The sequence below is a fragment of the Geotrypetes seraphini genome, chromosome 2 (genome assembly GCF_902459505.1).
Source record: "Geotrypetes seraphini chromosome 2, aGeoSer1.1, whole genome shotgun sequence".
In the NCBI taxonomy this organism is placed as follows: Eukaryota; Metazoa; Chordata; class Amphibia; order Gymnophiona; family Dermophiidae; genus Geotrypetes; species Geotrypetes seraphini.
In genome coordinates, this window is record NC_047085.1 from 126,065,897 (window position 1) to 126,093,791 (window position 27,895).

The 27,895-nt window shown below is 42.1% G+C and overlaps 1 protein-coding gene across 2 annotated transcripts in view; it reads right to left on the bottom strand.

Moving 5' to 3' along the window:
* The window catches only part of MAPRE2 (microtubule associated protein RP/EB family member 2), a 296,029-nt gene that overhangs the window by 39,080 nt on the left and 229,054 nt on the right, over window positions 1-27,895 (bottom strand). For both annotated transcript variants that reach the window (XM_033933722.1, XM_033933721.1), the window contains one exon: window positions 17,200-17,333. In XM_033933722.1, the coding sequence (XP_033789613.1) occupies window positions 17,200-17,333 (134 nt within the window). The remainder of the gene's footprint in view (window positions 1-17,199; window positions 17,334-27,895) is intronic.

Genomic DNA, 27,895 nt, shown 5'->3' on the forward strand with positions numbered 1-27,895 from the left:
TTTTAAATCTAATGTAAACCGTCCAGATATTTGCTTGATGGTCGGTATATTAAAATCTAATAAACTTGAAACTTGAAACAAGCTACAGTGGCAAGGAGCCTCCAGGATGCCCTGGCTCAGCTAATCCCCCCGCCTGCACTTGGCCCGGTAGAGAAATATCTCCCGGAGTCCCTGCATGTTGCCGCTTAGAACCAGCCTCTGCAGGGCAGCCGATAGGAGTCTCGCCAGACCGAGAGATCTCTCCAGGAATCCCTGCATGTTGCCACCTACAGCCATCCTCTGCAGGGCAGCCGATAGGAGTCTTGCATGCTGCTGTGTAAATCCACAGCCTCTGCAAGCAACAGATCGGGGCTTTCACCCTCCAGACAGCATGATGCTGCTTACAGCCAGTCTCTACAGGGAGCCGATTGGGGTTCAAAGGTAAGTCCTATCTGCTTGTTTTTGGGAAAACCTCTGATAATCTGTTGCAGCCCCGAGGGCTCTGCCCCACCCTCCTCCCAATCTGAATTTAAGGAGAAAGAATCTCCCATGCTTCTTTCCCTTGGAGGGGACCTGCAGACCTCTCCCCCCAGTAGGAGACATGCTGCCCCAGAGTTCAGTTTATAAAGGACATGCTGAAAAAAAAACAACAAAAAAAAACAACTCGATGTTTCTTTCCCTCTTGGGGTCCTGCAGAGTCTGCAATTCACACCTTTCCCACCCCTCCCCCCATCCCCCTCTCATGTTGGGAACCAGGAGTCTGCCTTTCTCAGCAGGGTGCTGATATCATCAGAGATGCGGCATGTCAGACCATGCCTCTCCAAAGGTGGGGGTTTGAAACTCCTCAGTCTAAAAAGCTGTTTGCTCTTCATAAAACCTACATCAGCAGGATTCGCACAGGAGTGAAAGAGGCCCCCCTAGTACAGCATTGGTTGGATCATCAACATGCACCCACGGACCTCCTCTTTTCTATTCTCAATGTCATAGTTCCTACTAGAGGAGGAGATGTTGCAAGGATGCTTTGGAAACAAGAACAGAAGTGGATTTTTATTCTCAACACCTTGCACCCACATGGACTGAACAGCGAGATGGAGTGGATTGCGTTTCTATGACTTTCAATATTATTTTGTTACTTGGCCAGGTGGCAACATTGCAGATCATTGTATTATTTTTGTTTTATTATTTATTATTTATTTTTTACAGCATTTTACAGTTTTCCTGCTTTACAGCTTTTCTTTAAAGTTTTGACTATTGCATCAGCCACTTGATGATGTCATCAAACCCCTCCCCCTTCTCTCTATTTAAATCGGGAGTGTACTGCTGTGTCCTTTCTGGCAGTTTGAATACACTTTGTGGTGTGAGAGCTTTTCAGTTTTGGTATGTATTTTGTGCATTCCCTCCTCTAGTTTAGCCTTAAAAAGTAATACTTTTCATTGAGGTGTGGTTATGGATTTTTACTCACACCCGATGTTGTAAATGACTTTTGTATTGCAGAAATGTTGTCGTATCACTAACTTTAACATAACTGAAGTTTAAAAGACTACAGCCAGTTTTCCAGCAATCGTGAGTGGGTCTCCTGACGAAGGACACGAAACGGGGCCGCGTCAACATAACTGAAGTTTAAAAGACTACAGCCAGTTTTCCAGCAATCGTGAGTGGGTCTCCTGACGAAGGACACGAAACGGGGCTGCGTCAAAAAAAGGGACCCCAAACCCCTCATTGAGCTAAGTTATGATTCTATTAATTATGCATAAGTGATGTTCTGACAAGTATAAAACAAGTATAAGAAGAAAGGAGAAAATCCTATACTTTATATCATTTCAAGGACTGTAACAATCTTTATTAACCAACATCCTGGCTTGAAGTGTGATCTCTACAGAAACAGTTGCAATGACTGGGAGGTAAACTCTGTTCCCATTCTAGGGGGGTGCGTTCCCCCCTTGTTGAGTTTCACATTTCTGAGCAACTTAAAACATATTGATTACACTTCATAGACAGGTTTGTGTTGAATGCGAAGTCAGTTCATATATTATTTATCAAAGCAATTTCTGACTTCTTCTAGTTTTCACTAGTGATATCCCCGCCATCTCATAAGGAAAATTCTTCATAAAACCTAGGCAGAGTGCTTTTCCAGCCAGCATGAGGGACTCTGTACTATTCATGATTTCTATAGCACTGAAAGGCATATGCAGCGCTGTACAGTTTAATATACAATAGGCAGTATAGCAGCAGAAGCCCACTCAAGAGGCATTATCACTCCTCTTTCTCTGCCTCCAGGCACAGTGGGAAACGCAGCCAGGAGCACTGGCACAGATGAAGGGGTGCATCCTGCCCCCTCTCTGCAGGCTCTCCCCCCCCTCTCAAGAAGGACAGAGAAGGGCGGTGGGGTACATGGAGCCACCCAACCAGTCAAGTGGAGCAGCACATGAACCTGCGAACCACCAGGGGTGGGACCAGCAGCCACTGTTAATCCTCCTGCTGACCCACTCCTCTCTCAGCGGGCTACACTCCCCACAATGTCCCCCTTTAGAGGGAGCCACGCACAACAACATGGCACGGTTCAGCGGCATGCCATGCACCCAAGCAATGGAGGAATAAGCTACACACCAGCCTCCAGCCATGCCCCGAGTCACCACCCACAAAAATAAATATTTACTAAAAAAAAACAACAAACCCCCCCCCCCCCACAAACGAGGACTCACCAAGTCCCTCCAGAAACTCACAGCCTTTCTCAAGATCCACGTGGGTGGACAACAAGTACCCAAGACAGAGTACTACAAGGCCTGAACTACCAGTACCAGTACTTCACGCAGGCAGTGGCGATTCCAGTCCACAAGAACCTCCTGGACTGCAGAGACAAGATTTGGCTGACTCCCTCCTCAGGGCAACCAACATCAAGGAGACTGGGATTGAAGTACCAGATCTTTCCAGCTCAGGGATTCGACAACCCACAGCAGCCATACATGGACATTGCGGTAGCTTAAGAGAAACAGGGCAGCACGACCCCCCCCTCCAACCCCCGTCAGGGAAGGACCTGAAAAACCCTTGTTTCCACGGGGAAAAAGACCTTTGAGGGCGCAATGCTGAGCGCACGAAGTGCGCCGCGCCAGTTCCAGATGCGGCTTTATCAGGAGGCCAGTGAGAGGAAATAAATAAATAAAATAAAATAGAGACTCCAGCTCACAACTGAGCCAGTCCACACTGGCAGCAGTCTGTGCCCCAGCGCTCGCAACAGTAACATAACTGCTACGCAAACAAGCACCGCCCGAGGGGCAGGGGCATCCAAGGGCAGCCCTCTCCCCAAGACAAAAACAGAACCTTGACCACCCTCCGGCCCAGCAGGATCAGATTGTCTGCGAAGGCTTGGCCCAGGATTACCATCGACCAGTGGGCCCTCAGCATCATCAAGCAGGGATTCCGAATTCGTCTCCACTCCTGCCCCCCCCCCGAGTGGGCGGGGCACCCTCCATCTGACGACCTAACTTTCCTGCAGCAAGGAGAGGACCTGCTTCGGCAGAATCAATAGAGGTGGTGACGAACAGAGGAGATCACCAAGGGGTTTCTACTCCAGGAACCCCCGCGTCACCATGGACAAGGACAACGCTCGTTCCTGGATCTCTGTAAGCTCAACAGATGCATACACAAGGTCCAGATGCACTCTCTGGGTACAGTCTTGGCCCTGTTACAGCCCGAGTATTGGCTAGTATCCCATGCACCCAGCCCACAGGAGGCATCGTCGCTTCTAAAGCCAAGACAGACGCCTCCAGTACAAGGTCCTGCTCCTTGGACTCTCAACGGCTGCAAGAGCGTTCACAAAGTGCGTGGCAGTGGCACATCCTCGCCTTCAAGGGGTGCGCGTCCTATCTTATCTCGACAGCTGGCAGCCCCGTCAGCCACCATAACCCTCCTCCAAGAACTGGGGTTCCTCATCAACTACATGAAATCCCACCTGATACCCACCCAGGGGATATCGTTCATCTGGGCAGTCATCGACACCACGCAGACCAAGGCTGTCCTACGGGACTACCACATCGACGCCATGACATCCCTGGCCCAGTGCATCCCTGCCAGCAGCTCATCGTCAGCACGCTCCGGTCTTTGTTGTGCAGCACACCAGACTACTCATGTGATCCCTGAAAGGGCACCTCAGATGTCACTGGGACCAGTGTACCCAACCTCTGACCACCCACCTACTGGAACTCAGGGCCTTAGGGAATGCCCTCGAAACCTTCAAACAGGCAGGGCAGTCCTCACCCAAACAGAAAACCAGGTGGCCTTGCACTATATCAACAAACAGGGAGGGACAGGGTCAACCTCACTATGCAAGGAAGCTTGCCACATATGGGAGTTCTCCAACTCCATTCAATGCCCCATCCAGGCAACTCACCTCCTGTGGGAGCAGAACGACCTGGCAGAAAGACTCAGCCACCAGCTGGATCCCGATGAGTGGTGTCTCAACCCAGCGGCGATGAAGATCTTCAGCATCTGGGGCACACCGAGCATCGACCTGTTTGCAACCGAACCGAACTCAAAATACTCGACCTTCTGCGCAAAGAGATCAACCCATCGCCGTCTCAGCCCCGACGGTCTGTCTGTGAGTTGGAATACCCTAAGTCCTGCAGAAGATTCTTCAGGACAGAGCAACGGTGATCATGATTGCCCTGTTCGGGCTCCTGCAACCATGGTTCCCGTTCCGGCAAGGGATAGCGGTTCACCCACCTCTCCCCGCTCCCTATCAGTTCTCATTACACAACGCGGGAACCTTACCCTCCACCACGACCTGCGTTCCTTAGCCCTGACCGCATGGATGATGAGAGGATGAACCTACCACAAGACGTGGAGCACACTCTTATGGCAGCCAGAAGACCTTCAACCAGAAAACGCTATGGGTTGAAAGGGAGAAGGTTCCGCTACCAGTGCACAGACACGCAGCGAGACCCCTACAACTGCCCCATACCGGACATCCTGCAGTACATACTGAGCTTATCTCAGGGGGACCTAAAATCCACTTCCATCAAGGTCCACCTAAGTGCAATCACGGCATACCACGCTGGCCTAGACAGCAAACCAGTGTCGAGGCATCCAGTAATCACAAAATTTCATGAAGGGACTGTCCAATCTGCACCCACCGGTCAGACCACCACCGCCCGGATGGGACCTCAACTTGGTGCCACATCATCTCACCTCGACCCCTTCAAACCTTTGGGGGAGGCAGATCCCGTATTCCTGGCTGGGAAAACCCTGACCATCGTGTCTACCGACACACTCCCTCATGAGAACAGGGTGGTACCCAGAACCCACCCCCGATTCTTGCCAAAGGTGGCTTCAGCGTGCCTCCCGGCACTCTACATCTCCCCACAGGGAGGCACACTGCCACCTCAGCAACACCTCTTGGACGGTGTGCGGGCCCTGACTATGCAGCAGATTAGACAAGCCTCAATTGTTCGTCTCCTATGACCAATACAGACCAGGACTTCTGGCCACAAAACGCAGGCGCTCGCGCTGGATATAAGAGTGCATCCCCTTCACCTATAGAAAAGCGCAGCATCAACCGCAGGTGGGAGCCAACGCCCACCAGCGCAGAACCATAGCCAACACTATGGCTCATCTGCACCACACACCAATAGGGGACATCTGCGATGCAGCCACTTGGTCCTCCATGCACACCTTCACCAAGCACTACTGCCTCGACATAGCATTCCACGCTCCAAATGCATTCGGCCGAGCAGTCTTGGAAGTGGCTCTTCCCTCCCGGGAGGGACAGCAACCACTAGCACAGCCTTGACAAACACTGATCAAGTAGGGTGTTATAAATATCGACAAACACTGATCAAGTAGGGTGTTATAGATATTGATTAAGTAGGTCTTCCAGCACTCCTTCCTAGACTGAATGTGGAATAGGCAAGTATGAATTCTCACATGCAAGTACGAATGGTCATGTTGACCAGTTGGTTTCTCACTGTTCATTGATTGTCATTGACCAGTTCACTGTTCTGTGAGTATTATTGCTCAGTTAACACAGCACTTTATCTAAAACCTTGCTTCCACAACTTCACCTGCTTTGCCTGATTACCCTGCCTGGCTCGGCCTCCACAGCCAGGCGGGGGATGCACAAAGCGCTAAGGCGCAGGTCCAGTCGGTACATCCCTCAGCTAGGGAGTCACCCATATGTGGCTGACTCATCCTGCTTGTCCTAGGAGAAAGTGTAGTTACTTACCTGTAACGTAGGTTCTCCGTGGACAGCAGGATAGTCAGCCACACAACCCACCCGCCTCCCCATACGGCCGACCCGGCCACAGCTAGGAACATCCTGGGGATTAGGGGGAAGCAGGGGGAAATGGGTAGGGCTCGGGCATGCCCAGTGGGGCCCGGGCACTGCACGTGCTCAGAGAAAAAAAAAAAAAAATCTCTCTGAGCTATTGGAGAGCTTATCCGCAAATTGGGAGGTGTTGGGACAACACCCATATGTGGCCGACTATCCTGCTGTCCACGGAGAACCTACGTTACAGGTAAGTAACTACACTTTTTCCCCCTGAAGAAGCCATATGTGGAACGGAGGTACTAAGTAGGGAAGTGCTGTCATAAAATGGCTTTTTGCATTAAGTACAAATGCAGACATTTATTATTTTGGGAGATTTTTGACCTATGATTAGATTGAGTTTGGGTTAGGGTTATGAAGTACTGCAGAATGTTATTCATCGGTGCAGTCTGTCCTACTCATTGAGGTCTTTTTTCCTCCTTGTTGTAAAAATTGATGGTGAGGCAACAAAGATATCATGAAGTCTGGTGTTTGCACTGTATGTACAGTCGTGTGAAAAAATTAGGACATCCCATGAAATATTCAGTTCTTTCTTAACGCGAACACAGGATGGAGGTGTGATCACGACGCTCCTCTATATCTGGGCAAAATTTTAAAATTATAATTCTCTTATTGCTGATTTTGATATAAAAAACAAGTTTAAATTAAACTTAAAACTATTGCAGACTAATATTGAGTTCCTCCGATAAAATCGAGATAGATCCTGAGAGAGGAAAACTGAAAGAAAGATTGCCGGTTTTTCTCTCAGCGCTGGATTGACGCGGCAAATAACTGACAGAAAAGAAATCTATCAAATAGAAACAATCGGATAACAACGCTGTTATTAAAGTAAGATTTGAAAAGAAAGGAGACGGATTATCTCTGTATTAAGGCAGCACGGAGGTAAGAAATAGCTGTTAAAAACTTGAACTGACTAACAGCTAAAGAGAAACGGATCTTGAAGTGAAATCGTTGTCAGATGAGATGATTTAATACAGCCCTCTCCTGCCGAAGATAAATTAAAACCTTAAAGGCATTGAATATTACTAGCTTTTAGAGGTATAGATACGGCACGGTAGAGAAGAGAACTGTTTCAAGAAATAAAACTGATTAACGTTTAAAAAAAAAAAAAAAAGAACGATCCCAATGTGAGACAGTTGACAGTTGATTATCTAAACTATGACAGTTTAAGGCAGCCCTTTCTAATCAGCGCTGAGTTGGAGCCCTGAGATAAAACTGGTCCTTTACCTGAAGCCAGTTTTCTTGTTCGTTTTTCCTCAGCGATGGTTCAACATTGGGACAGATAACAGATAAAAAAAATTCTATAAACGCAAATAATACATATTGCTGCTGATATTAAGGGAAGATTTGGAAAAAGTTAAAAGAAATACGTGATTATATTAATGCTGATTTGAATGCTGAGAGAGTGAAAGAAGGCTTATGAAGATTTAATTTGAAAAAGACATACAGCATTCTCAGGGGATTGAAAAAAGAAAACTGATAGAGAGAGGAATACTGGCATTTTCTCTCAATAATTAAGTGCCAAAGCACTGAAAACAAATAAATATTAGCTTATTAAAATAAAAGAAATTCTGAATTGAATATTGCTTTCATCTGACAAAGCTGCGATTGGGCTTGTGAAAGAGGAGACAGAGAAAAGGATCAACGGAACTTTAAAAAAAAACCCGAAGCAACAGGACATCGAGGCAATTGAGAGACGCTGAGAAAAAACAGAAGACAGTTACTTCAAGTTGGTCAAAATAAGGGAAAATAACTCTATAAAGTGTTGCTCTCCTTAATCGGGGCTGCGATTGGGCTTGTGAGAGGAGAGGAAAAACTACTAAGAAATTTTTTTTATTTTTTTTTTGTCAGCGCTGAAAAATTAAAACTTGTGAAAGAAATTGACTAATCTGAGAGAGATCTAAGGGAAGGAAATGTTGTTGGACTGAATGTTCCCCTCCTTCATTGAGACAGTGAAAGTGAGAAAAGTAAAAGAAAAAAGGAAAGAATTTTCAAACTGACATAGGTAAAAGATAAAAGAAGGAGGAAAAAATTAAAAATAACCATCTAGCCAATATTAAAGAGATAAATAAACTAAAAAAGGAATATTCAAGATTGTGACAGATAACTGAGGAAAAGAAAAGGGCTTAAAAAGAAAATTTCTACTAAATCTTGGAAGAAAAGAGATTAAAAACCTAAGAATATCAAATCTAAACCTAAGAGACTAAATATAAGAAATAAGAATAACCAATAAAAAGAAAACAACAACATGGCAAGCACCAGACAAAACAAAAATGAGGCTGGTACATCTGCAAAAAGACAGAAACAAGAACAAATAACACCAAGCAAGATACCACTTCCTATCGAAGAATCAGACACATTAAGCAAAACAGAAGTTATGGAAGAACTAAAACAAATCAAACAAATGCTCAAGGAAACTATAACTAATATGTCGGAAATGAAAGAAGAAATTTTAAATATTCATAGACAAATGGAAGTTAACAACAAAAGAACAACTGAACTAGAATCAAAAATGGAAACTATAGAATGTGAATCAAAAAGATGTAAAAACGACAACCTGGAATTAAATAAATTAAAAGATCAACTGGAGGACTACGAGAATAGAGGAAGAAGGAAAAACATCAAACTTTTTGGAATACAAGAAAATTTAGAGGGAAAAAATACTATCCTTTTCCTTGAGAATTTAATTCCAAAAATACTACAGTTAGACTTGAAACAACCAATTGAAATTGAAAGGGCGCATAGAATCCCAATTAAAAATTTAGAAAACAAAAACAGACCAAGACCAATAATTTTCAAAATGCTGAGATACCAACAAGCATTAGAGATACTAAATGCAGCAAAAAAAGATAAAAACCTAAATTATAAAGGATCAAGATTATGGTTTTTACCAGACTTCGCCAAAAACACAGCAACTAAAAGAAAAAGACTACTAGACATGAGACCTCTACTAAAAGAAAAAGGATTTAAATATGGTCTATACTACCCGGCGAAAATGAGAGTGTCATCTGGAGACAAGTCCTTATATTTTGAGGATCCCGAAAAACTAAAAGATTTTCTCTCTAAACCAGAACCTATGATATATTAACATAATACATTAAGATGGTTTTGAAGACTCTATGAAAAATTAGAAAATATAACATATCGAAATATTTGAAGAAATGGAGGAAATACAATACAAAGAAAAGACAATAATAATTATATGAAAGAAAGAACAGAATATAGGAAAATTATTAAATAATACACTGCATATATGTTTAAAATAATTATATGTTGAAATCATATACAAATTAACATATTGTTAAATGGATAATGATACATTAATAAAATGTTATGGAAAATGATTAAATTAATATAAAAGATCAATATAGATAGATAGAAGGGAAATTTGTTTAAACAATTGAATATTGATTGCCTGGAATGGGGAGAATGTTAGGATTACAGTTCCAATGTGTATCCTTAAGCAGCCAATGTATTGGGAGGGAAAGGGAGGGATAAGGAGAATATTTATTAGAATAATTAAGGGAGATACATTAGGGTTAAATATGTGTGTCATGAAGAAAATTTTTTGGATATTAAATATGAAAGAGGAGAGGAAGAATAAGATAATGAAAAGTATTAAAATATATAATGTCTTTTAAAATATATTCTATTAATGTCAATGGCCTGAATCATGTAATTAAAAGGAAAAAAATATTAACATTTTTAAAAAAACAAAATGCAGATATTTACTGTCTGCAAGAGACCCATCTTAATATGAAGGAATCACAGAAATTATCAGGTGGATGGATAAAAGAATGTTTTTTTGCTCCAGCAGTGGATAAAAAAGCAGGGGTTGCAATCCTTATAAATAAAAAATGTATGGCCAATATAAAGGTAAAAAATTCAGATCCACATGGAAGATGGATACATATCGATATAGGTATGGGAAATGATACCCTGACGTTATTTAATATATATGCCCCTAATTCGAATCAATCAGAATTTTTCAAAAAGCTACAAAATATGTTATTACCACTGGCTGCCTCTAATTTAGTGGTGGCTGGAGATTTTAATGCTGTAATGGATCCATTATTGGATAAAAAACCAGGTAAAAATATTAAATCTTTAGGTCTAGATAATTTAGTTCGATCATGTGATTTGAAAGATATATGGCGTATTCTTCATTTTAATGATCAGGAATATTCCTTTTGTTCACAGGTTCATAAATCATTTTCAAGAATAGATTATATTTTTGTTTCAACAAATAAAGTGCAACAAGTGATTAAAGCCTCCATTGATCCTATTATCATTTCGGATCATGCGGGAATATGGATAGAATTACAATTAGATCAATTAGAAAATAATAGACCTCTTTGGAGATTTGATAATGCATTGCTTGTGGATGACAAATTTTTGAAAAATTTCAAAACACAAATTAATGAATTTTTTCAAATAAATTTAGTGGAAGATACATCTATAGAGAATGTATGGGATGCATTTAAAGCAACTATGAGGGGTAATATCATATCATATTCAGCTTTTATTAGGAAACAAATTAAAAAACAATATATAGAATTAGAAAAAGAAATAAAAATATTAGAAGCTAAATTGATAAGTAAATGGGAATATGAAGTTTTGCAAGCTCTTTTGAAAGTAAAAGGTAAATATAATGAATTAACTTCAAAAATGATAAGAAAAGATTTGTTTTCCAAACAAACAGTGTATTATGGAAGTTCTAATAAGGCGGGAAAATTATTAGCAAATTATCTTAAGGCAAAAAAAAGGAGAACTAATATTAATGGAATAAAAGATGATAATGGTATAATAACAAATCAAACAAATATAATATTAAAACAATTTTTAAATTTTTATAAGGATCTATATTCTTCCGAACCTTATTTGGAGAAACAAAAAGATGGAAAAAAATTTTTAGATTTAATAAATGGACCTAAGATTCCTGATCATATGAAACGAAGTTTAGAAGAACCTATATCATTAAAAGAATTAGAAACAGCATTGAGATCTCTTAGAGTTGGATCCGCTCCAGGTGGTGATGGTTACACAGTAGAATTTTATAAAACATTTCAAAATATCCTCTCCCCACATTTATTAAAATTATATCAGACACAACTTATAAAAGGTAATATAAAAGGTACTATGGCTGAATCAATAATAATTGTTTTGCCTAAGCCAAATAAAGATCCTACTTTGGTTTCGAACTACAGGCCTATATCTTTGATAAATGTTGATAATAAAATTTTGGCAAAAATTTTGGCTTTGAGATTAGCCAAAGCTCTCCCACATATTATAGATATACATCAAACGGGTTTCGTTGCTAAAAGACATTCCTCCAATAACTCTAGACTATTATTTCACATGCTAAACTTGTCAAAAAAAATGGATGAACCGGCTTTTACAGTTTCATTAGATGCTGAAAAAGCATTTGATAGAGTAGAATGGAATTTTATGTATCAGGCTTTAGAATGGTTTGGAATAGGTTCTGGATTTATACAAATGGTAAAAACTTTGTATAGCTTCCCAATTGCAAGATTAAATATTAATAATAAGATATCTGATGGTTTTCAATTGCAGAGGGGAGTTAGACAAGGATGTCCGTTATCTCCTTTGTTATTTGATGTTGTATTAGAACCCTTATTGTTAGCAATACAGCAAACGAGGGAGATACAAGGTATTCCATATTCAGATATGGAATATAAAATTTCGGCTTATGCGGATGATATTTTGCTTTATTTGAGAAACCCAGAGTCTACCTTATCTTCTTTATTGGAATTAATTGATAAGTTTGGCAAATTTTCAGGTTATAAAATTAATTGGAATAAATCTGAAATTATACCCTTGAATGTTTACTGTGTAAAAGGATTATTTGATATTTTTCCATTCATATGGAAAGAAGAAGGATTTAAATATCTAGGCATTCAAGTTAAAAAAACAATTGAAGATACTGTAAAAGAAAATGAAAAATATGTATTAAAAAAAGTTACGGAGTTATGTGAGCAATGGAACCCATTACATATTTCTTGGTGGGGAAGAGTTCAAACTATTAAAATGATGATGTTGCCTGTAGTTTGCTACCAAATGAGTATGATACCTATTTATTTTCAGGGGTCCTTTTATAAAAAGCTTAATAGAATTTTAACAAAATTTCTTTGGCTTGGTAAAACACCTAGAATAGCTTTAGTAACCTTACAAAAATCAATTAAGGAGGGAGGGGTAAATTTTCCAAATTTCTATAGGTACCATCAAGCCTATATTCTACGTCAGGGTATGTATTGGATCCTCCCAGAACTTATAGATAATGCACCAGATTGGTTATATTTGGAATGGCGCCTTATGTTTCCCCTAAATTTAGTTCATTTACCAAGTATCAATATACCTAAAAGATACAGAGAAAATAAAATAATAATGGATACTTGGAAAACATTGAGATATATTGATAAATTAACACCCATCCCAATATACAAATCAACTAATCAATCCATATGGATAAACTCCAAGATCAAAATTGGCGGAACTCAAATCCTTTGGAAGAACTGGATTATTGCAGGCATTAGATCTCTAGACGATGTTATTTCAGAAGGTAAACTGCTGGATTTTTCACAATTGCAACATAGATTTGGTCTTAATAAAACACAAAGTTTTAAATGGTTGCAATTGAAGCAGGCCATTCAGGTTGGGTTCCCTGAATGGAAATCATTAAACAATCAATATAGTTTAAAGTTCTTATGCTTTAAAGCAGACTTCCTAGGACATCAAGCCGCATTGTGGTATAAATTAATATCTGGATATTTAATTAAAAAACCAAAAAATGGTCTAAGAGACATTTGGAGCATTGAGATTGGACATCAAATTAATGCATCTCAATGGCCACTAATTTGGTCTTGGAGAATGGGATGTACAGTGTCAGCGTCTATGAGACAAACATGGTTCTTTTTATTACATAGAGCTTTTTGGACCCCTACTCGTTTGCAAAAACTAGATAGTTCTAAGTCTAATAGATGCTGGCACTGTAATCTAGAACCAGGGACATTAGATCATTTATTATATCATTGTCCTTATATTAAAACTTTTTGGAATTCAATTTGGCCACAAATTAATAAATTAATGGAAAATCATATTGCAATGTCATATGATACAATTTTATTTGGAACAATGATGAGAAAAAAAAGTCAAATTTCACCAGAAAATAATAAGCTTTTATTAATTATGACAGGGGTTGCCATTCAACATATAACTAATAATTGGAAAAATTACAACAACCTAAATTACACATTTTGGTGGAATACAATATGCCATATTTTTAAAATGGAAAGAATAATAGCAATACAAAAGGGGACATATAATAAATTTATAAAAATATGGGGGCCATTGACAAAATACTGTAATGAATAAATAATAGAATACTTTTTCTTCTTTTCTTCTTTTTTTTTTTTTTTTATGACACACATATAGGGGGGGTAAGGAAAATAATTTATATATAATATATTATAATATATGATACAAAATGTAACAAATGATTAAAAAATAATAGAAGGGTGGGGGGAGGGAAAATGAATAAAATTTATCCAGAATATATTGTATTAGATATAAATATGTTATTGAATAATTATCAATTGTATTCTAATATGTTGTATACTTTTATAAAATTTGAAAATTAAAAATATTATATTAAAGCAATAAAAGGGTGGGGGGAGGGTGAAGGGGAAAATCAAACTCAGACATACATTGTGTTAGATAAAAAAGTGATACCATGCATTTATCAACTGTATTTTATTATTATGTACACTTTTTGTAAAATTTGAAAATAAAAATATAATGGGAAAAAAAAAAAAGAAATGTTCACATATCGATGTCAAATCTTTTTTTTTTTTTTAAAATCTCTGGAAAAGAAAGTGATGTAATTGCAGGTAAACAACAAAAATTTTCCTTGATTTACTCATGAAACAAAAGATATCCACAAAAATGTGTATTCTAACTGAGGAATAAATTAGGACACTCCCACATATCCTCCCACTTAAAGTGGCTCAAATTACACATAGGTGAATCACATCAGGTGCACATGATTAGAACATTGTTACTCAGCATTTTGAAGGAGGTTTGCCCTACTTAAACCTCAGACATTTAGGGCTCCTTTTACAAAGCCGCGCTAGTGGTTTTATTGCACACACTGGATTAGTGCGCGCTAGCCAGAAATCTACTGCCTGCTCAAAAGGAGGCGGTAGTGGCTAGCGCATGCGGCAATTTAGCGAACGCTATTCCGTGCGTTAAGGCCCTAGCACGGCTTTGTAAAAGAAGCCCTTAGTTTGGCGTGCTCATGCCTGTTGCGGTGAGAGTGAACACCATGGTGATATCAAAAGAGCTCTCCGAGGCCTTCAGAAAGAAGACTGTAGCAGCTTATAAGTCTGGTAAGGGATTTAAAAGGTCTAGATATTATGATATATGGAAACCTTTACTAGATTACTGCTCTGATTGACCTTTTGTGTCTTTGTCATATGCATATCTCATACGATACACATATTTATCAGTTCACTGTGTGTAAGATATATTTTATGTATATAATTCTGTGCATGCGCATGTCTGGGTTGTTCAAGAAATAACTGTGATTACATGTACATCGTTCCATATGGTATTGTATTTTCTACTATAATCAATAAAAACATTTGAACTTAAAAAAAAAAAAAAAAAAAAAAGATCTCGAAAGAATTTGACATTAGCCATTCCTCGGTCTGGAAAATAGTTTACAAGTGGAGCACTTTCCAAACAAACAACTGCCAACATGCCCAGGTCTGGCCGTCCAAACACGTTGACCCCCAGAGCAGACTGCAACATGCTAAAAGTAGTCCCCAAAAACCCTAAAAGTCATCATGGGACCCACAGCAGGCTCTTGCTACTGTTGATGTGAAAATGCATGCCTCTACAATCAGAAAGAGACTGCACAAATTTAACTTGCATGGGAGGTGTGCAAGGAGGAAACCTTTGCTCTCTAAGAGAAACATCAAGGCCAGACTGAAGTTAGCCAGAGAGAACGTAGACAAATACCAGGACTTCTGGAACAGTGTTCTATGGACAGATGAGTCTAAAATTGAATTATTTGAACACCAGAAAAGAGGACACCAAATACAGCATTCCAGGAAAAGAACCTCATACCAACTGTGAAGCATGGCGGTGGAAATGTCATGGTTTGAGGATGCTTTGTTGTAGCAGGACTTGGCCAGCTCACCATCATAGAATCCACCGTGTATTAGAGAATGCTTGAGGAACATGCAAGACCATCTGTAAGAAAATTAAAGCTGAAGTGGAAATGGACCCTGCAACACGACAATGATCCAAAACATACCAGTAAATCCACCAAGGACTGGCAGAAAAATAAGAAATGGAGAGTTCTGGAGTGGCCAAGTCAAAGCCCTGATCTTAATCCTATTGAGATGCTGTGGGGTGATTTGAAACGGGTTGTACATGCAAGAAACCTCTCGCAGCTGAAAGAATTCTGCATTGAAGAGTGGGCCAAACTTTCCTCAGACCAATGTCTGAAGCATCTCACTGCAGTTATTTCAGCCAAAGGGGTAACACTAGCTATTAAGGTATCCTAATATATTCCTCAATTAGAATACACATTTTTGTGAATATCTTTTGTTTCATGAGTAAATCAATGAAAACGTGTTGTTTACCTGCAATTATATCACTTTCTTTTCCAGAGGTAAATAAAAAAAAGATTTGACATTGATATGTGAATATTTCTTAAGAAAGAACTGAATATTTCATGGGGTGTCCTAATTTTTTCACATGACTGTATATTGGTATGTCTGTGTAGATAGTCTATTACAGTGCTGGTCTGGATTTGGGCGTTTTGAACTTAAGATATTTTTGTGGTCAAAAATGGCGAACAAAGTTGGACATTTTAAGGTTGGATGTCATGGCAGCCAAGATGTCTTAGGTAGTTAATTAAAAATAAAAACCCAATTTGGACGTCATGCAGATTAGTCAGTTTCACAAATGACCGTCTCTGTCTCCGACTTTGGTCATTTTGCTAGGAAGATTGCTGCAGCCTGAAACAACTCCTCTCAGGATAACTGGAATTCAGAAAGGACCTCTGCCACTAGGAAAGCTGTCTCTGCATTTGCTAGCAGGGTCACAGCTGGACTGAGTCTCAGCCCCTCCCAGGACCAGAATCTAAATGCAGTGAGGAGGGAGGAAAGTGCAGCCAACACTGTGTGTGCTCCAAAGAAATGAAATTGGTGCCCATACAGCCTGCGCTAGGTACTCCTGATCAAGTCAATGAGTGAGCAAATAGAAGGGAAAACCCCCAAGCTCTACAGTTCAAGCAGGCTGACTGAGCAGGATCCACCTATCAGCTGCAGACCATAGTCTGCTCCTCTCATGCAGGCTAGGCAGTCACTGGAGCTGAAGAGAAGCAAAAATCCACGCAAAAAAATACTTGAAAACCAAAAAAGAAGACCGAGCAGATCAAAGTTGCTCCTGTAGGCTCGCTTGCAGATGAAATAACTGACTGGGGCCAGCAGAGAGCAGGGAGGAGGAGGAGGTACTGAAAACAGTGATCAGTATTTCCTGCAATGGACTTGTGGGAGCAGATGCAAGACCCTTGGTTCAGCATACCATCCCTATTACACTGGAAACATCAGTTGGGCTAAGATACTATAAGCAAGAAGTCAAGCTGTTTTCCAACATTCTTACAAATTACCACAGAAAAAATAAGTTACAAGCCCCCCAAATCCTGATATATATTTAATAAATCTAATCGACCTCATCACCTACGAGAACATAAACAATAAAATATGCAACACAGCAGTGCCTCTTCTATTGCGGTTTAAAAAGGGGATGAAGAGTTAAGATGAAACCTATGAATGAAAAGAGCACAAACATGCTCTGATAAATCAAGTTACCTGTTCATTGAGCTGTGTGACCTGTGTTTCTAAGTCTTTGTCACTTTTGGCTGCTGGGCTTGCTGTTGACCTTTTAGCTGATGATGGGCGAGATGTGGAACCTGATTTAGATATTGGACTTGATTTAGCAGCACCTGAAAAACAAAGGAATAAAAAGGGCTTAAAACTACCCCCAAACTGATCCCAGATTTTTACTTTCAGCTAACACTGGCAAATGCCTGGTTCTATCTCTTTCCCTTCAAACAAAAATATCAATGGTCAAAACTTTTGCAGTAAAATTTACAGCTGACTTTCCTTAAAATGGACCGAGAATGAAAAATAAGGGTGTTTTTGGTGAAAAACGGTATTAAAAACTGAAAAGGCAGAAAGAATGAACAAATATGTGTTATATCGAGACAGATCAATAGTCCATCAATTAATATCTTGTCTACAACAGTGGAGAATCTAGATCACCTGGAACAACACAGAAGATTCTAATAGGAAAGTATTTCATACCCAGAATTATGATGTGGAGGCACACCAGTCTATCTGCACAATTTTTAAACTCTGTTATCTACTAGCCTTGACTACATCCATCAGCAACAAAATCCACAGCTTAACTAAAAAACACTTTTAAAAATTTGATTTAGATCTGCTTTGAGTAATGTAATGGAGAAATGTAAGGTCTTGCACATGGGGAAAGGGAACCCTTCCTCCCATCGTACAGCTATACGATGGGAGGAAGGGTGATGGGGAAAGGCACCCTAGAAAAAGACCTGGGGGTATTGGTGGATACAACAATGAAGCCAGCGGCGCTATGTGCAGCGGCCTCAAAGAAAGCGAACAGAATGCTGGGCATTATCAAAAAAGGTATCAATACCAGAATGAAGGAGGTTATCCTGCCATTGTTTCGAGCAATGGTGCGACCACATCTGGAATACTGTGTCCAATACTGGTCACCGTACCTTAAGAAAGACATGGCGATACTTGAGAGGGTCCAGAGGAGAGCAACTAGGATGATAAAAGGAATGAAGAACCTTTCATATGCCAAAAAGTTAGACAAACTGGGGCTCTTTACCCTGGAAAAGCGGAGACTGAGAGGAGACATGATACAGACGTATAAAATCATGAAAGGCATAGAGAAGGTGGAGAGGGACAGATTCTTCAGACTAGCGGGGACAACAAAAACAAGAGGTCATTCAGAAAAACTGAGAGGGGACAGATTCAAAATGAATGCAAGGAAGTTTTTCTTCACTCAGAGGGTGGTGGACACCTGGAACACGCTTCCAAATGAGGTAATAGGACAGAGTACAATACTGGGTTTCAAAAACGGACTGGATGACTTCCTGGAAGCGAAGGGGATTGCAGGGTATAGATAGAAGGTTACTCTACAGGACATAAGCGAAAAGCGTATGAGAGTTTTAGGGTAGGAGCACTATCAGGTCCTGGACCTGAGGGGCTGCCGCGTGAGCGGACTGCCGGGCACGATGACCCGACAGAGGCAATTCTTATGTTCTTATGAGTACTTCAGTCCAACTACGGTGAGTCTGACATCGATAGTATGCAAACTCATGGAAACACTGATCAAACGCCAATTGGACACGGTCTTGGACGAAGGGAATCTACGGGACCCCAATCAACATGGATTCACCAAGGGTAGGTCCTGCCAATCAAACCTCATCAGCTTCTTTGACTGGGTAACAAAAAGACTGGACGAAGGAGATTCACTAGACATAGTGTACCTGGACTTCAGTAAAGCTTTTGACAGCGTCCCACACCGCAGACTGTTAAACAAGATGAAATCGATGGGGTTAGGAGAGACTCTGACGGCATGGGTCAATGATTGGCTGAGTGGCAGACTTCAGAGGGTGATGGTTAACGGTACTTTCTCTGAGACATCGGAGGTGACCAGCGGGGTGCCGCAGGGCTCGGTCTTGGGTCCACTCCTCTTCAACATATTCATAGGAGATCTGACTCAAGGGCTTCAAGGTAAAGTAACATTATTCGCCGACGACGCCAAACTATGTAATATGGTAAGCGAGGACAATCTACAAGATATTATGGCGCAGGACCTGCATACATTGGAATGCTGGTCCTCAACCTGGCAGCTGGGCTTCAATGCTGGAAAGTGTAAGGTCATGCACCTGGGTAGCAGAAACCCATGCAGAACTTATACCTTGAACGGGGAGACCTTGACCAGGACTTCAGCAGAACGAGATTTAGGAGTAATCATTAGTGCAGACATGAAATCTGCCAATCAGGTGGAGAAGGCTTCCTCAAGGGCAAGACAGATGCTGGGTTGCATCCGTAGAAGTTTCGTCAGCAGAAAGCCTGCAGTCATAATGCCATTATACAGGACCATGGTGAGACCTCATCTGGAATACTGCGTGCAATTCTGGAGGCCGCATTATCGCAAAGACATGCAGAGGGTCGAGTCGGTCCAAAGGATGGCCACCAGAATGGTCTCAGGGCTTAAAGGTCTCTCGTACGAAGCAAGACTAAACAATTTGCAGCTCTACACTCTCGAGGAACGCAGGGAGAGGGGAGACATGATTGAGACGTTTAAATACGTCACCGGACGTATAGAAGTGGAAGATAACATTTTCCTTCTCAGAGGCCCCTCAACCACAAGGGGGCACCCGCTCAAACTCAAGGGCGGAAAATTTCACGGCGACACCAGGAAGTATTTCTTCACGGAGCGAGTGATTGATCAATGGAACAAGCTTCCAGTACAGGTAATCGAGGCCAGCAGCGTGCCAGATTTTAAGAATAAATGGGACGCCCATGTGGGATCCCTAAGTGGGTCAGGGTAAAACATTGTATAATATTAAGGGGAGGGTCTATAGAGTGGGCAGACTTGATGGGCCTTGGCCCTTTTCTGCCGTCATCTTTCTATGTTTCTATTTGATAGAATAAATACCATTTACGAGGTCTGGCAATTAAGTTCATGAACTTGCATCCATGCATTTACGTTAGCAGTACTATACAAACAACCTGGTAAGGTTTCATAACCTTGGAATATCAGCGTCTCACAGATATGTTCGTGTCAACATGTGGCGGTGTCTTAGAGTGGCATTTATTATTGTTGTTATGTGCTTGTGTGTGACATCACGAGAATGTCGGAGCTTGAATTTGAGCAACAAATATTAATTTCTTGTTAAACTAGGCAAGAGTGGAAGTGAAATCAGGGACATGTTAGTCCAAGTTTATGGGGATAATGCCATGAAGAAAATGGCAGTGTACAAATGGTTTAGACTAGTGGTATCAAACTCAAACCCTTTGCAGGGCACATTTTGGATTTGTAGGTACTTGGAGGGCCTCAGAATAGTTAATGTCTTATTAAAGAAACTAGTCTTTAAGCCCGTTACATTAACGGGTGCTAGAATAGATGCGTCTGTCTGTCTTTCTTTATCTCTCTCTCCTTGGCCGCTGTCTGTAGCCTTCTGTCTCCCCCTCCCCCCGAGCAAAGCTGTCTGCCCCCAGCACCCACCTCCCCCCCAAATGTCTCTCCATGGCCCTCTTCTGTCTTCCCCCCCCAGAGCAAAGCTGTCTGTCCCCAGCACACCTCCCCCCAAAGCAGCCCCCTTTCCCTATCTCTCCATGGCCCCTTCTGTCTCCCCCCAGCACACCCCTCCCCCCAAAGCAGCCCCCTTTCCCTCTCCCTGTCTCTCCATGGCCCCTTCTGTCTTCCCCCCCAGAGCAAAGCTGTTTGCCCCAAGCACACCCCTTCCCACAAAGCAGCCCACTTTCCCTCTCCCACTGACTCTCTCTCTGGCCCCCTTTCTCTGTCTGTCTTTCTCTCCCTCTCCATGCCCCTGAGTCTTTCTTTCTTTCTGTCTCCCTCCCTACCGCTGTCTGTCTGTCATTTTTCTCCATTTCCCTGTGCAGCAGCATTTCCATCCCACTTCCCTATGCAGCAGCAACAGCATTTCCCTCCTATCCCCTCCTTTCCTGTGCAGAAGCAGTAGCAGCATTTTCCCCATCCCCATCCCCCTTTCCCTTCTCTTCCCTGCTCCGTTCGGCCCCTCCCCCTTCTTTTACTGCCGTTGTCCTGCTCAATCTGGCCTGCTCCTGACCCTCCCACCGCCGACAAACCTCGGGGCTCCAGCCACGTAGGCAGCACTTTAAACACGCTGCTTCGAGGCCTTCTACTGCCGATTTCCTCTGCGCGTCTGTCTCCGATGATGTCATCAGAGACGCGGCAGAGGAACTCGGCAGAGAAGGGCGCGAAGCAGCGTGTTTATAGTGCTGCCTACGCCGCTGGAGCCAGGAGGTTTGTGGAGGGTCAACGGCCGGAGCCGTGCTGCTGTCCACCATTCGTTTGCTGCCACTGGTGCTGCCTACTCCGCTGGAGCCGGGAAGTTTGTAGAGAGCACAGTCGCGTGCATGCGCCTCCAGCCCCTGCAAGCGCCATGAGGTGTCAATTATAATGTTGCCACAGAAGCACACCTCACGGCGCCAGGACTCACAAATTTTTGAGAGTGCATGTGCGCTCTAGCGTTTTATTATTATTGATGACAATTTTGCATGAGGTAAAACTCTTTATCTATATATATATAAAATCGGAGGTATGTATGTGTGTGTGTGTGTGTATATGCCGCGATCACGCAAAAACGGCTTGACTGATTTGAACGAAACTTGGTATGCAGATCCCTCACTACCTGGGATGATATGTTCTGGGGGTCTCGCGGCCCACCTGCACACGTGGGCGGAGCTACAAACAGAAAATCAGATTTCACCCATTCATGTCAATGGAAAAAATGTAAAAAGCTGCCATTCTCACAGTAATTCAAAAACGGCTTGACCGATTTGAACGAAACTTGGTATGCAGATCCCTCACTACCTGGGGTGATATGTTCTGGGGGTCTCGTGGCCCACCTGCACATGTGGGCGGAGCTACAAACAGTAAATCAGATTTCACCCACTCATGTCAATGGAAAAAATGTAAAAAGCTGCCATTCTCACTGTAATTCAAAAACAGCTTGACCCATTTGAACGAAACTTGGTATGCAGATCCCTCACTACCTGGGGTGATATGTTCTGGGGGTCTCGCGTCCCACCTGCACACATGGGCGGAGCTACAAACAGAAAATCAGATTTCACCCATTCATGTCAATGGAAAAAATGTAAAAAGCTGCCATTCTCACAGTAATTCAAAAACGGCTTGACCGATTTGAACGAAACTTGGTATGCAGATCCCTCACTACCTGGGGTGATATGTTCTGGGGGTCTCGCGGCCCACCTGCACACGTGGGCGGAGCTACAAACAGAAAATCAGATTTCACCCATTCATGTCAATGGAAAAAATGTAAAAAGCTGCCTTTCTCCCTGTAATTCAAAAACGGCTTGACCAATTTGAACGAAACTTGGTATGCAGATCTCTCACTACCTGGGGTGATATGTTCTGGGGGTCTCGTGGCCCACAACTCTATGTTGCTTGCTCAGGGGTGGGTTCACTCAAGAATTTATATGTTCTTGCTCCAGGAGGTGAAACTAAAAATGTTGTTTATAATCACGTTTTGCGTTAGTTGTATTGTATTCATTTTGTCAAATCTCTAGTTCTCCTGCAAGGGAAATGCCTTTTAATGAGGGGAAGGATAGTTTTAATTTGTGGGTGGGTCTGGTGGTATTAGGATTTGAGGAGTTCCAAGAAAGTGGGATAAAGGGAGGGAGGATGCCGTGTAGGATTTTGAAAGTTAGACAGGCGCTTTTAAAGTGGACCCTGGCGATTATTGGAAGCCAGTAAAGCTTGGACAGGAGCGGTGAGACATGGTCAAATTTACTTTTTGCGAAGATAAGCTTAGCCGCGGCATTCTGAATCCGCTGAAGTCTATGTAGGTTTTTCTTAATTAGGCTTAAGTAGATAGAGTTGCAATAGTCTAATCTGGAAAGGATGATGGATTGGACAAGTGTTTTTGATGGAAACAGGATCTTACTTTCCTCAGCATGTGAAGGCTGAAAAAGCATTTTTTTACCAAGGAATTGAGGTGGTCGTTGAAGGACAATGTAGAATCAATGATGCCCAGAACATTGCTTGAGAACTCAAGATTGCAGAGTGGAACCAAAGGACAGTGGGATGGAGGTGGGTAGTTGGTCTAGTTTTGGGCCGAGCCAAAGTAGTTTTGTTTTAGACTCGTTCAGTTTAATTTGCACAGTGGGGGCCCAGGATTGGAGGTTCGTTATACAGGAGGATATGTTCTCAGAAAGGTTGGTGAGGTTTGAGTCGGTCTCGAGGAGGATGAGGATGTCATCAGCATGAGTGTAAATTGTTTCTAGGGGGGACAGATGGAGGAGTTTTAGGGAGGACATGTAGATGTTGAAAAGAATAGGAGATAGAGGCGAGTATTGCGGGACTCCACATATCGGTTTCCAGGGGGAGGATGAGGTGCCATTCATGTTGACAGTGTAAGAACGAGAACATAGGAATTTTGAGAACCAGTCTAGGACTTTGGAGTTAATGCCTATCTCAGAGAGTTGATAGACTAGAATATCATGATGGACGTCAAAAGCAGCGTAAAGGTCTAATTGTAGGAGGACCGTGAACTTATTTCGAGAATGAAGTTGTTGAACCTTTGAGATTAAGGTCAGTAGGGATTCGGTGCTGAAGTTGGGATGAAAGCCATATTGGTAAGGTAGGAGAATAGATAATCTCTCTAAATATGATGAGAGTTGGGTAGATATGATGGACTCTAGCATCTTAGTTAGGAGAGGGATATTTGTTATTGGGCGATAGCTGGATGGTGTGGAGGGGTCTAGGTCAGATTTTTTCAGTAGTGGGGTCAAGGCAATATGACCCATTTCTGGAGAAAAAAAGGCCCGAATGTAGGGCAGAGTTTATGAGTTTGGTAATAGATGAGATGGCCTGTGCGGGAATTTTCTCGTATAGGTAGGAGGGGAATGGGTCTAAGGAACAGTTGCAGGATTTCAGTTTGAGGCAGAGTTTGAAGACCAGGGATTCAGATACGTGCTCAAAGGTAGTCCAGGATCTGTTGACTGGGATAGGGTTGGAGACCGTTAGGGTAGAATTGGAGTCAGTGGGCACCAGAGAGTTGTAGGAGACTGTAGGTGGGAAGGAGCATCTCAAGGTAGTGACCTTTTCGTTGAAGAATTTTGCCAGAACATCGGCTGAGGGAGAGGAGGGGAGCAAGGTGGAGTCTTTTTTGGAAGTTAAGGAGCGCCAGATGTTGAATATTGTACTACTCTGGTTGTTGGATCTGGAGATTTTATCACCGTAGAAGTTCTTCCTTGCTTTTTTTAGTACTGTATTGTAAAATTTAATATTGACTCTCCAGGTCTGTCTATCTATAGGGGATTTAGATTTTTTCCATTTGCGCTCCAGAGCTCAACATTTCTGCTTTAGTTCTCTGTGATATGGGAGGTACCAAGGGGCCTTACGGGAGTAGGAGATGGTTTTAGTGGAAAGAGGGGCGAGGGAGTGGTAGGTGGACTCGGAGAGAGCGACCCAGTTATGCCAGTTGGTTTCTGAGTCTGCAGGCTTAGGAGCGAAGGAGAATAGGTTGAGAAATTTAGTCCAGAACAGATCGCTCGTAATTTCTTTGCGGAAGGTAATGGAATTGGAAGTGCGGGGTGGAGCCCCGAGATGCGACATGAAAATGGGGAGACAGAAAGCCCCTAAGAAGTGGTCGGACCAGGGGACATGTTCCCAGTGAGTGTCACCAGCTGAAGTTTTGTGAGCGGTAAGACTGAGGAAACTAATGAGGTCTAGTGTGTGCCTCTTTTCATGGGTTGGGGATGGTGCAGGGGGGAAGCCAAGGCAGGTGAGGAAACTAATAAATTCAGTCGTATCCTTGCTGGTGATGTCGTCTAGGTGGAGATTGATGTCCCCAATGATCAGTAATATTTGAAATTTTGAGGAAGTGTTTGTTATGGTCTCGAGGACGAGATCGGAGGATTTGTTCCAAGGGGTAGGTGGGCGATATAGAAGCAGGATACCCAGTGGGTGAGGATGGAGTTCATCGTTGACAGAGGCTAGCATATATTCTAGTGAGGTGTGGCTACCCTTTTCGAGGAGCTGGACATCGAAGAATGATTTGTAGAGAAATGCCAGGCCACCTCCTTTACAGTTAGTTCTGGGAGAGAAGAGGCCTTGGTAGCCGTGGGAGCAGAGATCGTTTTGTGTAAATAGGTCATCTTTTGTAATTCATGTTTCCGTGATGCATAGGAATCCAGGGTCAGAATCCTCGAGTAGGTCCTTCAAAATTTGAATCTTGTTGCATGCGGATCTGGCGTTGCAATAAAGTGTTGGGACTGGGGTGAGAGAGTCAGAGGCGAGGTTGGGGATATTGCTAGGGGAAACAGGCTTTAAAGAGGCGTGGTTGATTCTTCGAGGGTTTTTTTTTTGAGGGATGATTTCTGGTGCATATCAGCGTGGGGATTCTGAGGCCAGGGCAGATATTATTGACATTTGCGGAACTGAGAAGGTTGGGAGAGGGAGGTATTAAGCAGAGGGTGGTGTTGAGAGAAGAGCAAAGTAGGAGGAGAAAGAGCCATGAGGGTGGATTCATGGTGAGAATTGGGGAGCCTTTAGGGGTTGGGAGGCAGGACCTGTTTGAATTTGCGTGTAAGTAGTTTCGGAGTGGAAGAAAGGCTCGGTGTGGGAACAGGGGAGAGCTAGGGACTTGTTTAATCTATGAGAGATGGTTTAAAATAGGAGGGCAACTTGGTATCTAATTGAGGCTAGTAAGCATTAGTTGGTTGGATTTTTTTTTGTTGTTTTTTTTATTTTGGGGAAAGCTTGGTTGGAGGAAGAGCTAGGCAACTTGGCATCTAAACAGGAGAAGGCTTAGCACAGAGCCCGATCTTTTGCAGTGAATGCAATTTAGTATATACACTGTTTTGTGCGGGGACCTGGGCTGGGCGTCTAATCAGGGTAAAACTTAGGGCTATGCCCAACTGATGTCTGGTAGTTTCGTGAGAGAGTAAAGCCAGGGAGGATCTAAGCAACTAAGTAGGGAGATGACTTAAACAAACTTAGCAAAACCAGGGTGGAACTTAGCATATAGGTAAGGAGAAAACTTAGCAATTGTGCTCGATTCTTAACAACGCACTTAGCAACTGGATAGTGTCATGTAAGAACTTTGACCAAGGTCAAGCATAGCATCAGGTCCCGTCTAGGTAAATCAAAAACAATCCTTCATTCTTAAGAGGTGTAAGGCGGAGGAAGGAGAGAACAGGATGGAGGAGAGCTTCCTCTTTCGTCTGCCTTGATGAGTCGCTGGGGGGAGAACTTTTGCTGGCCCTCAATGGGCTGAGGAGGAATCCGGGAATCCGATGCTGAAACGGGCAGAGACAGTCCGAACAATCCTGCACAGGCAGGAAGCTTTTTCGGCGGTCCCTAGTGGGCTGAAGGGAAACAGTGCTCTGAGAGAGCAGATGCAGAGCCGAACCCTCCTGCTTGTCGGGCGGAGGGACAAGATGGAGGAAAGCTTCCTCCTTCCTCTGCCTTGGAAAGTTGCTGGGGGGAGAAACTTTCAGCGGCCCTCAAAGGGTTGAAGAAGAATCCATGAAGAGTGGTTAAAGGAAATGGCTGCCACAAGTTCCTGATGCAACCTTGCGAGACCGCAGCAACTTGCTGTTTTCCAAATAACAAGCCATTCAAAGAAGGTTACAGCAGTTAATGTAACAACTATATTGTTGCTCTTGAAACAAACCCCACCCTACCCTTGTATTTCAATCCCCTTCCCTCTCTACCCTCCCTCTTATGATTTTTTTTTTCTCAATGTACTTAATTTCTTACCATTTCCCACTTATTCCCTTTGGTTCCGGTAAGTCAACATGTTTTGTCACCCCCCCCCTCTAATTTTCTTTTTAATTTTTTATTCTTTTTTATATTTGAACTCGGAAACTTGTTGCTTTTCTGTTCTGTTATAGAATTAGGTTCAAGGTATTGCTATTAACACACAAGGCATCATATACTTCAGAACCTTGTTATTTGCAATCATTGACTATTCCTTATACGCCAAGAAGGTCACTAAGATCTTTACAAGATAATAGATTGGTAGTTATTCCATCAGTATCTAGAACAAAATGGGAATCAACACGTAATAAAGCCTTCTTCTATTTAGCACCTAGTCAGTGGCATCAACTTCCACAAGAAATTCATACAGAATTAAATCATAAGACGTTCAAAAAATTATTGAAAATATATTTCTTTCAAGAGGTTTTTGGTATTGATTCTATCCCAGACATATTCCTTAATCAAGTGTGAATAGGCAATTGACCTGTAGTATCTTTTTTTTTTTTTTTGGTGTATGAGTGAGGGGTCTATACTGGGACCGGTACTATTTAACTTATTTATAAATGATTTGGAAATTGGAATGACGAGTGAGGTGATTAAATTTGCAGAGGACACTAAACTGTTCAAAGTTATTAAAATGCTTGTGGATTGTGAAACAATGCAGGCAGACCTTAGGAAATTGGAAGACTGGGTGTCCAAATGGCAGATGATATTTAATGTGGACAAATGCAAAGTGATGCACATTGAGAAGAATAACCCGATTTAATTACCAGATGGTAGGGTCAATCTTGGAGGTTAGCGCCCAAGAAAAGGATTTGGGTGTCATCGTAGATAATACGATGAAACCTCCTGCCCCCCCCCCAAAAAAAAAAAAAAATCAAACAGGATGCTAGGAATTATTAAAAAAACAAGACTAAGAATGTTATAATGCCCCTGTAATCTCTCCATGGTGCGACCTCA